Source organism: Schistocerca piceifrons, chromosome 4 (assembly GCF_021461385.2).
Source record: "Schistocerca piceifrons isolate TAMUIC-IGC-003096 chromosome 4, iqSchPice1.1, whole genome shotgun sequence".
In the NCBI taxonomy this organism is placed as follows: domain Eukaryota; kingdom Metazoa; phylum Arthropoda; class Insecta; order Orthoptera; family Acrididae; genus Schistocerca; species Schistocerca piceifrons.
In genome coordinates this window covers 602,904,281-602,919,535 of record NC_060141.1, presented here as the reverse complement: position 1 = coordinate 602,919,535, position 15,255 = coordinate 602,904,281, and the positions used below count along the sequence as shown (strand labels likewise).

Here is a 15,255-nt window from a genome sequence, read left to right as displayed (position 1 = left end):
CTTTACAATTTAATTACATTTTTTGTGACACATCAAAACAAAGCAATCATGTGCTCTAATATCCAAGTCTACAATAGAAGAATGTACTATAGGCAAAGAACTGAGCTAAACAAAAGTCCATAGTCCAGGCATTAATGGCCACATATGGTATAATAAATTGCTGATCTCTATAAGGTATTACAAAGGAAAATTATTCAAAGTGAAACTGAAATCATTCCTGATTGATAAGTGCTCATACTCCTTGAGTGAATATTAACATTAAATTGCATTAAAATCTTTGTAAATTTTGGTAGGTAAAATCTGGATATTTGTAATAAATTATGATGTAAACCCAATTCTGTTGTTTTACTAAGTACACTTGTATTTGTATCATGTATATGTAATCACTTATGCATATACAAAATCTATCTGTTTTTGGGGAGGGGGAGAAAAATCATCATGCCATGACTGAGCTGGATCAGTCACTAAAATTTATTCTCAGGTAGTCAGTGAGAGTCAATCAAAATCAGTCATTGTTATGCTGCTACTTAATGCCAGTTGTCACCATCAGTTACATATTTACAGTCACAAAAGTCATTTTATTACCACTTGTATAAATAGGTTATCTTCTTTGGAGACCATGTGAATTACTGGCCTGATTTTGCAAAAAAACAGTGAAAAGTATGAACTGCAAGCTGATCATCATGTGGGTAGTTATGAAAGTAATGAGCAGTGGCTGTATTTTTGGTTTTTGAAGTGTCACCTTGTTTGCTTGTATTTTTTATCATTATGTGTTTCATCATAAACTGAACCAGAGAGAAGACTTACCTTATGTTATTTGGTTAAGTTTGTGGTCTTTCTAACACTTCACATGGTTAAGTTAATGTTTTTTTCTATTTTTTGAAAATTAACCATTAACTGTCAAGCATTTGTAAAAATCCTTTTCCTGCTTCTTCTCTTATTACTTAGACTTTTGCTGCAGATCTGTTTCATTTCACCCATTAATAAACAAACTGATGTTGTAAAAGAGGAAGTGCAACAATTGCTGTTAAAAGGATAGTAAAATTTTAGACACAAATTTGCCATAGTATCACAATACCAGTAAGTAGGCCAGTTATTATATACTTGATAATGTCAAGGACCTTTTATTGATCAGAACCAGTTCACAGATTTGTTATCTATTATTTATAAAATGAAAAATTACTTTAAAAAATGACATCTTAATTGTTCAGTGCATTCATTCCTGGATCCAGTTTGTACTCTGAACTGTATTCTATATTCATACTAGAAAATAGACAGTAAGAGAGAAAGAAAGATTAGTGTTTAACATCCTACTAAACAGTGAGATCATTAGAAGTAGATTCTGGGAATAAACAGGACAAATATGGGAAAAAACCAACTGCCTTATTTGAAAAGAAACCAGCCAAGTATTCACCATAAATGGTTTAGGAAAATAAAACAAAGCATAAATCTTGGTGGATGGGTGAACATTTAAATCTTGCTTCTGCTGAATGCTAGTTTAGTGTCTTCGTGAGCACACCAGTGTGCTCAATAAGACAGTCTGTCTTTTAATTTTAACTTTCATAAATAACGCTGACAAGTAATAACATTTGGAAATATTTCTGTACCAAAAAGTATTTACAATATATTTGAGAAAAGATATACACTTTGTGTAAGTGTCTTTTAATTGTATCTATCTGCAACTGAATGTACCTTCTTTATGGTAAGTGGTAATCTATCTTTTCCTACATTCTTGATATTCCTACCTAGAGTTTCCATTGGTAGAGTTTCACTACTGATTGTTTGAGATAAATTGGGAATATTTCTGTATCAAAAAAATATTTATGATATCTTTAAGAAAAGAATCTTTGGCTTTCATAATTTATGTAATCATTTTGTGTAGGATATTACAAGTCTAACAATTTTTGTTGTTGTTTTCTTGCTTAGGTGTAGTATTTCTTGTATTTTGACAGTGTTACTAACTGTAAAATAAGTTTCTGTTTATTTGTTGTTAACATCTCTGTTGGTTTTAGCACCTGTTTTTTTTCTTACTATGGATTCAATGTTTGGTACCATTAAATGATATTCAATGATTTTTATTTACAGCAAATAATGTTACTGTTACATTGATTGTATCTGTGTTTTTGTTTATTACTTTGCTAACTGATTTTGTTTCTAGTAATACATTTTTCTCTGCCTTGATTGCAAAGCATTTTTGTTAATATATGACTGGTTTCAGTACCTTGTGCACCATAATCAGAGATGAAAATGCTTGGCTATGAACAGGACACCAGTGTGAATTAATGTGACATAAACATTAGACTCAACCTGCAGTGCTTTTCATAATTCATTGAAACTGGTCAAATGTTAATAAAAGTGCTTTATGACCAAAACAGATATTTTTAAAATATCTATATAACCAACAGTGTTGTGATCACTACATCCAAGTGACAGTGTCCCTATTTTGCTTGTGCTGCCTTTGCTTATATATGTCTAAGTTTTCTTTTGCAGTTATGTCACCTAAGTCAGAGCAAAATAGCATAGTGAATTGTCTAACTTCCTATCTATGTTATATGCCTGCAATTCATCACACACAAGGCTTCCAAAATTTAAAAAAGAATGTGGATAATCTGGAGCCCAAATGAGTGCAGATTATAATACTAGGGATATTTTGGTGAATAAGCATAAATAGGTTGTTTATCTATATAAAAAGACTGTAGTGTGGTACAAAAATCACACATTTCATCCCCTATATGTATGAAGAATAAAACTAAACAGCTACAATTTATAATAAAATAAGGTCTACCTCAACTGAACATTATACCATAGTTACTATAGATATAGTTTTGTGGTCAATGAATGAGCTAAAAACTACCCAAGCATAAATTATTAGTTTTCATAAATGTGTCTTTATTGATAATGTCCAGCTAAAAAATAAGTGGACCAATTTTTTAACAGACAACCAGCATGGACATCAAGGTCAAATACTACAGTGCCGAGTCATGTGGCATGTCCTCTTCAAGGGTGCCGACTTATAAAAAATATTGGGGGTGGGGGGTGGGGGGGTGGGGTCCATATTGGGGGGTCTTGCGCCGGGAAGTTTTCTAAATTTTAGACGAAAAATAGTATGTTTTGAAGTTTTTTTAAGCATTTTAGAGTCATACAATCAACATTAGAACCCCGAAAATTGGACTCTCAATAACTCAACGCTGTGGGAAACTCGACAGGACTGACACATTTTTTGGCTTTGAGAAAAGAAACAAAACATACACACACATAGTATTTTCATAAACAGCTAATTTAATTTACAGTAATAATCATGCTTATAGACTATTACAGAGCAGTGAATTCATAGCTCTGAAAAGACTGAAATTATATTTAAATAAATCCTAAACTGTCATTCAAAGAATAAAACATTGCTGTCACAAAGTAATAGTACTTTGATTAATAAGTGAAATAGCTAATTTAAGCTTACTTTAAATAAGGCTCAGGTTCATTAAATATAAACAATATCTCAAAGTTAATGCTTTAATACAGTTAATGAAGTTAATACAGTATGCCTAACACTTTCAGTCAAAAAGTATGTAAATAGTGGGTTTTAATTGTGTCTTACACCTTAAAAAATTTAAGTATCTGAAAATAACTAATACAGTACCATAATAATATAGTAATACAGTACTAAACTAGTACTAATATTTCGAAATTGAAAATTTAACATTATGTCTGTATTTAATTCTCTATTTTTTAAAGATTTTTAATATTGCTCTAAATGCCATTATTAGGGCTAGAGTGTCCTTAAAAAAGTGCAAATGTCGACCGTTTGACTGGATTACTAAATATGAAGTTGTTGATGACTGGTCGCATATCCAATTCATCCCAAAAATCTCGGTTAGCATGAAGAACAGCCAAGTTATTCAATCACTTCTGTCCCATTGTTGATTGGAGATATGACTTCTGATGTCTAAGGGAACTAAATGACCATTCTGCTGTTGCTGTCATGATTGGAACTACTTGGAGAAGCTTAATGCACTTCACTACTTCACATAACATTCCCCCAACTGCAGGCTCTTGTGTAATGTACTTTCTTACATCAAACATGTTTTTTAAGACCAGTTGTTTTTTATTAGTGATATTGGCTAACATATTCAAGTGTAAGCACAGTCTCTCAATGTGCAGGTCATTTTTGAAAAACTCAGTTGATTCTTCCAAATTTGTTTCACCTCTGTTTTCTAAAAGCAAGCACTCTTGTTCAACTGCATGACCTGTGTGAGTCCAATTGAAGCAAACCACTCAGTAATGCAAGATTGCACCGTTTAACAAACTTCAATGTAAATAGTTTTGTAGTATTCCTTTGGGGTTTTGAAAGTGTGCGGTGAGCTGGCTTCATTGTTTTCATACTTCTTTGGTATACTTCGATTCTGAGGAAGCAAAGAATCATCAACTTGTGAAGGTCTTTCTTATAAACACAATTCCCAAAAGTGTTCAAAACTATTACGCCTTCCAGTCAATATAGAAATCAAGCCGTCATATATTTTTTCCAGATTGGCAACACTTAGATGAGAGCATTGAATTTTTTCATTGTCATCCTCTACTGGGTTCATTGCATTGCGGTAAAGACATAATAAGAAATATGTCTTGAATTGTAACATTGTCTCAAGGTAGCCTGCACATTTGTAACCTGCCTCTGTTTTGTCCACTGCAGAAAATGTTTCAAAAAACTCTAGAAGTTCTTCAAAGTTTTTCAATATTCTCAAGATACTAGAAGCTCGCATAGTCCATTGAGTTGAGCAAAGGGGTTGTAGACTATCTTGGTCATTGGCGTTCTCACAGCGTATGCTTCTGAAAAGTCCCATCCTTTTGTTGGATTCCCTTACAGTGTTTATTAAGTCCTTGGGTAAAGCAATAATTTCCTTCATAGACATAAGATCACGGAGACTGTCTACCAAAGTCTAAACTGTGAGCAGTAGAGTGCACATAATGTGCTTTTGGTTGTATATCCAAAACTAACTCTTTTAGCCCCTTGAACTTACCTCTCATCTTCGAGGCACCATCATAGCACTGTCTTCTTAAGTTATCCATTGACAAATCAAGATGAACAAAAACATCTTTTAAAATACTAAACAGAGTTTGTGATTCAGTGTTGGGGGTCTCGTATAAGCCAATAAAGTCTTCACTGATGATTAAGGAATCATCGACAGTATGAATACAAAATGACACTTGTTCATCAACCGAAGAATCACTTGTTTCATCAACCATAATAGAAAAATGTTCAGTCTTCTTGATTGAAGCCAATACCTTTCTCAACACAGACTTTCCTAGTAGGTCAATAATCTTGCTTTGAATATCGTGGGATGTCCACTTGTACCCCAGATGCCTAAACCAATCTTCAAACTCAGGTATGTCATTCTTTCGGAGTTCCAACAATTGAAAAAAATTTGAGTTTACATCTTCATGGCCTCTAATTGCTAGTCCTTGTTGGCAAAGAAATTGGACAGTAGTAAAAATTGTCTCAAGAGATAAATCTAACTGTTTATTCAGTTGGGAGGCCACACTTCAGTTAGTTAGAGAATATAGTTTCAGAACACCTTCTTTATGCATAAACGTATTTCCATGAAGACAGAATTTTTATAAAGCATTTTTCCAGTTAGAAAACCCTATGGAAGTAAATTCATCTTCTTTTTCTGAAGAAAATTGTAACAGATTTTTAGCAACTGCCTCTTTGCAGGTTTTGCAAAAACTTTTTTGGTAGATGGTTCATATTCTAGCCATGTATATCGGACCAACCAAGACTTCTGAAATGATCTTCCCTTACCGGATTGTCAAAGTTTTGGCTGTGAACAGTTCTCGCCTGAAGATGACGAAGCAATTGATGACACAATAATTGTTGGAGGATGACTTGCAGTATCATCAATTTCCAAGTGTGCCTTTTTGGTAACAAATTTATCCATTGCAAACTTAATTCACATACACTAAGAGACTAAAGTAAACAAATAAAAAATAGTAATATGAAATAGTCTACTAGACACTAAAGTCTTAACGCTAAACACGTCTGCAGCATGCACTGAACGAAACTATCCACACTGAATGACTGCGACAACAGCGTGGGCTTTATATAGCCGCTGTGTCATAATGTCGTGAAGCATCAAGGCGACACGCAGTGGAGGGTTCCAGGTGCTTCTGCTCCAGTCCTTTTGATGTCATTGTGGCCGCAGCGCCGGCCCTTCGGCGCCAGACTTTACCCGAAGGTTCGCACACGGGACATATTCTAAGTGTGCCTGCAGCACCATAACATTATCATGATTCACACCACTTGTTTTCAGTTAACCTGCTTACTACCATAATAATTATTCATTTTTACTCATTACTGAATGAATGTATTTTAAAAGGAAAATTGAAAATTCCAACATAATTTTGTGATTTTACAAAGCATAATATAACTAATAATTTTCTTAAATTACTAGGGTTGCTCCACCCCTCCAAACGAATTTTTAAGGGGGCTCAGACCACCTCAAGCCCCATGGAGTCAGCGTTTGTGGTCCTCTTTACATTCCTGCCACCCATTCACCAGCTGACTTCTCAGTCGGCCTGTGGCCTTCATTTGTGTCATATTGAGTACCTGCAACCCATCAAAAAATTTTGAAAGAACAACAGATTAATGTGGAATTTTGAGTGAAAGTTAGAAAGAGCATCACAGGGGCTCATACTTTACTGAAATAAGGACTGGGGATGAATGTTTTTCCTGCACACAAATTTGTGCGTGGTTGAAGTGGTTCTAAGAGAGACTATAAGAGACTGAAGAGTCATACTTGGGTCTACCTTCAGGCCAACAGAGGACTAAAACATTGAAAAAAGTGAGAATTAATCCAAAAAGACCATCAGTTGAGTATTCACATGGTTGCTGATATTGTAAGAATCAACAAAAAAGCAATTTGACACATTTTGCTTGAACATTTTCGCATGAGAAAAGGTTTTTCAAAAATTGTGCCAAGAATTTGATGCTTGTCAAGTCGTTTTTGAATATGCACATGATCTCTGTGTTGGAACATCCACCATACTCACCAGATCTTCCTCTGTCTGATTTTTTTCTGTTCCTGAAAGTGACATCTGCACTGAAAGGAAAAAGACTTGAGACAGTTGAAGCTGTGAAAGAAAAAGTGATGAAGACCATGAACATGCTTTCAAAAGATAGCTTCAAACACTACTTTCAGCAGTAAAAATTCATACAGTGCAGTGTGTGGTTAGTGAATGGGAGTATTTTGGAGGAGGTAGTGTCAAAGTTGTGAAGAAGTATAAATAAAGAATATTATATTCCTAATTTGATAATTTTTTAACCTCACCTTCATATGATCTCACAAACTCAATTACAGTAGAACTGAACAAAACACTAACTGTTGGAATTTTCTGTGGTCTTGCTAAGGTCTTTGACTTTATAGTCAATAAAATGTTGTGAGGGAAACTGGAATGGTATGGCATTAAAGGTCTTCTCCCTTTCATGGTTGGACTCATATCTTAACAACAGAAAACAGAGGCCAACATTATCAAATGATACAACAGAAATAAGACTAAATTCAGAGTGCTGAAACATTAACTTCGGTGTACCACAAGATTCAGTGAGAGCCCCATTCCTATTCTTGATGTACATTAATGATTTACCAAACTTTAATATTTGTTGAGAACACAAGTATGCTGATAAAGGGCCCATTCATATCCATACCAGTCAGAGCCAGCAGAATAGCAGAACAGGCTTACAACAGGTTCACAGCCAACAGCTTAACACTTGAGCTTGCAAAAATCATATTTTTCAGTTTCAGACAAATAAAAATTACTTATAGGTACTAAAAGTAATATCAGTGAGTATCCAGATGGGTACTAAACTGAGGTAGCAATGACATGTGTGTAAATTAACCAATAAAACTCAGCTCTGCCTGTTTTGCACTGAGAAATCCTTCTCACTGTGTTGACCTACAGACATGACTGCTAGCATAATTTGCATACTTCCACTGAGTTCTGTTCTCTGGTATAATGTTCTGGAGCATTACAGCTAAGACAAAAGATGGTTTATTCTACAGAAGTGTGCAATAAGAATATAGTGTAAAGGTGACAACTGAACATCTTGCAGAAGCCTCTTCAGTGACATAGGTTTCCTTACACTTACCAACATATGTCAATGCCTAGTGGTATTTGTGGATACGAGCAAGAGTGATTTTAGCAAGAACTCAACAGTTTACAGTCACAATAACAGCAACAGAAACAATTTCCATAGAAACTCTCTAGGTTTCACATTCTATGTAGGCTTTATATTTCGGTGCAAGGGTCTCTAACATTTTGCCAGTGGATATCGCACAAGGAATTGAACATTCTCAAATATTTAAAAACAAATTAAAAGACTACCTCACTAACCACTCCTTCTATGATTTATCTGAAAACTTTGACTCAAAAATGTAAATTCCACTTAACTCTAATATTTTTATTAGCTAGTTCAGTATATAGTGTGTTTCATGAATAGTTACATAAATGCTTTATTTGAACTGTTTGATATAACAGCAGCTGAGTAGTACAGAAGGAGGAGCAGTGACTTTTTTCAAAGCAGCTGTTTTTCTCATTATGTACATATACAAAAAAAGCAAAGTTCTGCTACTCTGGCCACAGGTGGGTCAGTTGGGACTGACAGACCACTGTCTCATCTTCAGCCATGTGGTGTCGTGTGAATGTGGTCTGGAGGAAAGTGGGATCTGCACATTCAAGTAGCTCCTCAACTGACATCACAAGGTGGAATGAACCCTGTTCCAGTCCTCCCACCAAGAAAAAATTTCTGGCAGTACTGGAAAATGAACTTGGGTCCTCCACATGACAGTCAGGTAGGCTGACCATACTGCTATGGAGGTGGACCACATAGACTTATAAAGTAAACCAGAAATAGTTATTGTAAGTATCAGTTTGGGTAGATTAGGACTATTCATAATTTTTGTTAGTATATTTCACAGCAATAATCAACAATGGCTACTTCTGCTTGTGAATGTTTGGCTCATTCCACATCAATGAAGGTTCTCCTACATGATGGGATTTATGGAATATGATGTGTGAATGAATGAATTATAAATCAATAAAGGAACTAATATTGTGACAGAGAGAGAGAGAGAGAGAGAGAGAGAGAGAGAGAGAGAGGGAGAGAGAGAAAGGGGGGGGGGAGAGAGTCTTTTGATTATAGAAGGAATTAGAGACAGACCCCATGAGAAGTTTCTAAAGTGTCGGTAGTTTGCAAGGATCACAATTACGGTCATTATCATTTATCAGTGATCCAGTATTTTTTGTTTTCTTAATTATCAAATAGGAAGAAATGCTATATCTATACCACATTCATGTCTAATGAAATAGAGGTGGAATCTTCAATCATTTGCATTATTAAATGCAAATGAACGGAATTCTGTCTTGCGCACGGAAACAAAGTGGAAGTAGGCCAAAGTAATCTGTGAAACCATGAATAATTAGATCAGAATAGTGGGAAGTGTATTTGAGTGTTATTTATTCAGAATATCAGCCCAGTATGTCAAACACTGTATTACTCTTGGTAGTATTCCTTGTGACTTAACACAGGAAAGCAGGTATGGGACTGATCTCAGTAAGTCTATTATGTCTGTATTAGTGCTTAGTAAGTCTGTCATGTCTGTATGTGCTTCTTTCTCAACTTTGTACTATAGTGAAGAAATGGGCAGAAAATTTGGTCCATAGCTTGTAGAATCTATACTCTTAGCAGTAGAGGAGAGGAAAGTATTACTTGTTGTGAGCTGATGTTCCTAGATTTTTCTTGGGAGGTGAACTCCAAATATTTGATCCAAGTAATTGGAATGGTCGTTTGTTTTTGACTTTTATGGATTATTTCTATTTGGTAAGACATTTGCAATTTCACAGGATGATTTGTCATTAAATATTAACTGTTGACAGTTTGTGTTTTGAAACAGTAAAGCTGAGACCTGAAATTGAATTTGAACCTGGATATCAGCCTTCTACATGTAGTGCTCTTTTCATCTAAGTCATCAATGCGATGATATAACTTAAAGCTTCAGTCTGTCAGTATATCTCTTCTATGCCTCTTTGGCCAGTCTGTCACATATTCTCAGTCTATCAGGAAGTAACTTTGTAGCTTGAATTCTGTTGGAGAGCAAAAGATTCAACATTTACCAGATGTTCTGCCTTCTTGTTTGGCTGCACTATGGATGTGGTCCACAATAAATAAACTAGCAGAGATGAGTAAGAAATCTGTATTTATGAGATGTAAGGGTAGATATTCAAAATAGAGTAATTAATAGTGCTGTCTGTTCAGTTTTACACAATTTCTTTTACAGCAGATTGTCATAAAAAGTCTCTGAACTACTGGTTGTTTTTTTAGTGCTCCTTAAATTTAGTTGAAAAGAAATGAAAAACAAACATGGTTTTTTGACATTTTGTTATTAAAGTACAGTAAACAACATTTACAAAATGTAAGATATGATACAAATTATGCAGTGGATATAAAGACCACATTATAATTTTCTTTTGTTCCCATAATATTTAAATTTTCAAACAATTCTACAAATAGATTCATTTAGAGAACATGCTACAACTGACTAAAACATGTTGCAAAATTTATTGAAAAAGAATGTAAAAATGTTCATTGGATACTCTCAGGCTAACCTATTTCATTCTGATGGTGACCCAAAAATATTGTAGTAGTAGTCATTAGAATTTTTATCAAGAATGTTATAATGTTTTCAAGTTATTGCTGTGTACAATTTTTTCTAGAGTTCTTGATTAATATTTCTCAATCACATTATCACATTGATTTGTTCAGATTATTAGGTTGCTAACTCCATTTATAATCTTTTCAGTCTCATAATACAACAAAATAGTATTACATCTCTGCCATACACATTTTTTCAATACTATATCAGAAAAATGTTCTTAATATACAAGAGGCATTAAATATGATGTGTTGTGATCTCACTGAACTGAAACTGAGAAAAGTGGATGAAAATTTTGTAAAAAAAATTGAAATTATAATCCACCCAACTGAAGAAATAGAAAGACAATCTTGGACCTTAAACTGTTCACCTTCTGGAGTAGGTAGAAAATAAACATATATGTAATCTGGGCATCATTCGAAAGATGGCTCATTCAGAAGTTACTATTATTTTCTTACCCATGTACTCCAAACACAGCTGATATTCATTACTCTGCCCCTTTTCTGCACCTTTACGTGTTACCTTCTTTTCCAGCGGCTACCCAATGAAGCACAGTATTCAAAATATTCATTTAAATAATTCACCAGGACACAATGTCTCAAAGTTGTAGTAATTATACAAACTTGAAATATGCCTAAAAATTCCCAGTGCAGTATTCAGATTTAATTTATACTTTAACTTTATGTCTTCTTCAATTAAACATGTATCTGGAGAAATATTCATTTTTGATTTATCTGATTTTAGTATTTTTGAGGCGAACTTTTAGTATTTTTGAGGCGAACTTGCTAATGGCTAAACAACTGAATTTTTTTCCACATTCTTGATGCAAAAATACTCATTTAAACTTGTTCATTATCATGGAAAGTCTCAGGCCCAGTGAAATGATAAAATGGACATTACATTCCATGTATATTGTTTATATTGCGTACGCTAAATCACATAAGAAATATAATTGTTAGATGCTCTCTGGTTGTTGTAATACAGAAGTAAAATCAGCTGTTGACTTCCATACTGAATGTTGTGGAAATGTGCTTTCTTGCACTGAAAAATCTAAAATATAACTGTGAAGGTGATCAACAGTAACATATGGATGTTCTCTCTCTCTCTCTCTCTCTCTCTCTCTCTCTCTGTGTGTGTGTGTGTGCGTGTGTGTGTGTGTGTGTGTGTGTGTGTGTGTGTGTGTGTGTATTTTGTTGTATGTGTGCATAACTGGAAAATGAGGAAGACAGGAAGGTATATACAAGGAACAAATGATGGAAAAATGAAACAGACCACCATATGTTTTCCATTTTGGCAGCTGGTACTGGTATAATTGGAAACAATGTTGCACTTTCTTGTGAAGAAAGTTATTTGTAAGCTGATGCTTTTGGGAGATGTGTCTGAAGTTTCCTTTCTTAATCAGTGTTCTAGTGCTGTCGAGTTACTGTTGGATGTGATTTTTTATTTGTCACTTGACTCATTGTTTCTGTTTTTATTACTTATTGTATGTATTACTTCATTATTCATTTGTTTAGAGTTGAGTGTAATGCTGGAAACACAACAGAGCAAATAAATTGCTTTTTTTCACTAGTGTAACTGTCACTCCATTTGTGAACTGAATAGTAAAGGAGTGTAGAGTTCTTTTGATAAGAAGAATTTATGAAACTATGAGTCTAATGATACAGCTGAAACTGTAAATAACAATATTTTTCTCCAGTTTTCTGCCCTTAAGCTAACTTTTTTTTTCTCTGAGGGATTATCAGTAGCAACATGAATTAAAATACTTGTACTTGCAAATTATGTTATACGCTACTGATAAGGCATATGCACATTAGTTATAAACTGAATGCTAAAGTATTGATATTTTTTTGTAGTATGGTTGCATTACATATCGAACCTTTGTTACTTACTTATCATTGTATCATTGTGAAAATGTGTTTGAATTATTATAACTTCATTTTATGTATTTTTGGAAAATTTATTAATATTTATCTGTACTGTATCAATATTTGATAGATAGAGTGTATAGTTCTGAAGTGGAATGATGATGTTATCTACCTGTGGGACATAAATACCATTTACCTCCAATAAAGACACAAAAAAAAAAGAAAGTGAAACAATGAGAGGAAGCATTAAGGCTGTAATCTATCAAGCAAGAGCATACCAATGTGAATTGTACAAAATTGTTTTTTGAAGCAAACTAGATACTGTCAGTCAGCTAACCTATTTGCTCTAGGTATGGATTACTGACTTCACTTGCATAGTAAAACACTTCTCTTCTCAGGAAAGAAAGTACACGTATGTCACAATATCATATTTACAACATAGAGCTGCCAATTTCGTATTAAAGTTGCTCTATGACATTACACTTAAAGTTTTCAAAAAGGTCATGTTTAAGTACTGTATTTGATTACATTTGTTTGTTTTTCATGAGACTGCCAATCTCTGGTATTAACGGGACTTCAACCCATTTTTGGCAGATATTTCACAGGATGAATTTTTCTTAACAGCCAGTACAACTGACCTCAGTCACACAGCTTTGTGGCTGAACCATTGTGAATATGTGGGATCACCCACCGTAGTTGCAGCACCTTGTTGATTATGATTTTCTCCATCAGCAAAGAAACAACATACCATAAAGGAGCATATTCAAACGTTATTAGTCCTCTGAAATTGTATGTAAATTCTGAGTAGTCCCATGGACATGCACCAAATGTTTTCAGGATGGATCCTGTTGAGAATTCCCAGAGATAAACCCACAAAAGATAACACAAACCACGTATATGAATAGGTATTTTGAAAGACATGCAAGCTGTCAGTATGCTTTCCATCACAAGTCCAGAAATACCATAGATGGGGAGAGACCACACACTGGAACAACCTGAAAATAAACACAGAAGAATTATTAAGTAACTGTGAAGGTAAGGAAAATGCAATTTGTAAATAGCAAAAAATGGCTCTAAGCTCTATGGGACTTAACATCTGAGGTCTGTGAATAGCACAAAATGCAGTTCGTACAAGATAAATTCAGGCAGAAACAGTTTCAAATATTGTTAGTATGGTTTGATGAAATAGTATTTAAATCTCTGTCAAAGGCCCATATGAATTGGAAGAAATACATAAAATTACAGGGGAAACTGGGAAAGGCGAAACGTCAAAAAGGGGTAATAAAATGTGAGAAGGTTTATAAGCTGCTGATTCTTTTTTACATCCTGTCATGCCAACATAGCTTGACTGCATAGTTTCAGTACTTATGTACAGTGTGTCTCTGAAGTCTTGGTGTAGTTATGTCCACTTATTGTGGCTAACAGGAACAAAATAAAAAACTGAAACTTCCACTGTGCTGGGGAGTATTGCAAAGAGTTTCTGCAGTATGATGTTCAATGGTGTGTACATGCAGGTGATGAACAAAACGAATTGTGTAGCAGCATTGGGTCAGGCTACGTCAGTCGAGATGTGGATGGTACGGAGGAAAGTTCAGTGTGTTTGTGGTTTGCTAAATTCAAATCTATGACCAATTTTCAATGTGAATATCATCACATACATAGTGGAGAGCTACAACATGGAAATAATATTAATCAGTCGGATACTGGTAAGTAATTTAAGTATACCAACAGTTTGTTGGATGAACACCTACTGGTATTGTAGGGCTTCGATAAATGATGAATCTGTATTAGCTGTACAGGATAGCACTTAAGGAGCTTCAAAAGATCTGAGAAAGATCTGTGTGCATGTACTCAAGAATTACACCTAACAAAGACTGCAGTTCATAAGGTTTTAAAGAAATATCTCTGTTTTTTGTGTTACAAACTGCAGTGGTAGCATGCTGTCAAAGCAACTAGTAGACCCAAAAGATTTGAGTTTGTTAGATATGCTTAATGTGATTGACCATCAAGAACAATTGATGAAGATCATGTTTAGAGATGAGGTCACATTCCATGTCTGTCGTCATGTTCATTCCTAAAATGTCAGCATATGAGCTTATAAAAATCTGCATGCCTGTTCTGAGTATGAACATAACATTTCTAAGGTAAACACATGGTGTGCACTGATGCACGGAGGATCCAAAAGTAGACCTTAGTTATGTTGTGTACTTGTTTTATAAACTACAGTGCCCACCAGGGTTTGTAAACAAATTCAATCTGGATTACTTCCATAGTCTGCAGATCTGTGTTGATAATGCAATGCTAAGGGAAATTCTGATAATGGTAATATCTTTGATTTTATATTATACAAATTATGAAGTTGTTGAAGAGGTGAGGGTTTGTTGCTACTATGATCCTGAAATTTTTAATTGTATGGTATTCACTTTGCAAATTTTTGGACAAATGCTTTTCATTTGCTATATTTCTCTGAACTGCAATTTCTTAAATATAAGGATAAAACAGAATACTACACCATGATGAAAATGCATTATTATGAACATATTAAAACATTTTATAGCTTCTTTAGTCATGTGGTGGCATGCAAGATACCTCCAGGTTTTTCATTTTTCTTGAGCTTATATGCAGCTGAAACTTTTCTGATCTGTATTATCATGTACAAGACACCTTGTGCTTACCATAGCTCTCTTGTTAGC

At 34.4% G+C, this 15,255-nt stretch overlaps 1 protein-coding gene across 1 annotated transcript in view; it reads right to left on the bottom strand.

Moving 5' to 3' along the window:
• Positions 1–10,454: 10,454 nt before the first annotated feature.
• Positions 10,455–15,255, bottom strand: part of LOC124795088 (transmembrane protein 229B-like) — a 179,402-nt gene continuing 174,601 nt past the window's right edge. Inside the window, exon 3 of the mRNA XM_047258912.1 lies at positions 10,455–13,557. Within this exon, the coding sequence (XP_047114868.1) occupies positions 13,202–13,557 (356 nt within the window). The 3' untranslated portion in view covers positions 10,455–13,201. The remainder of the gene's footprint in view (positions 13,558–15,255) is intronic.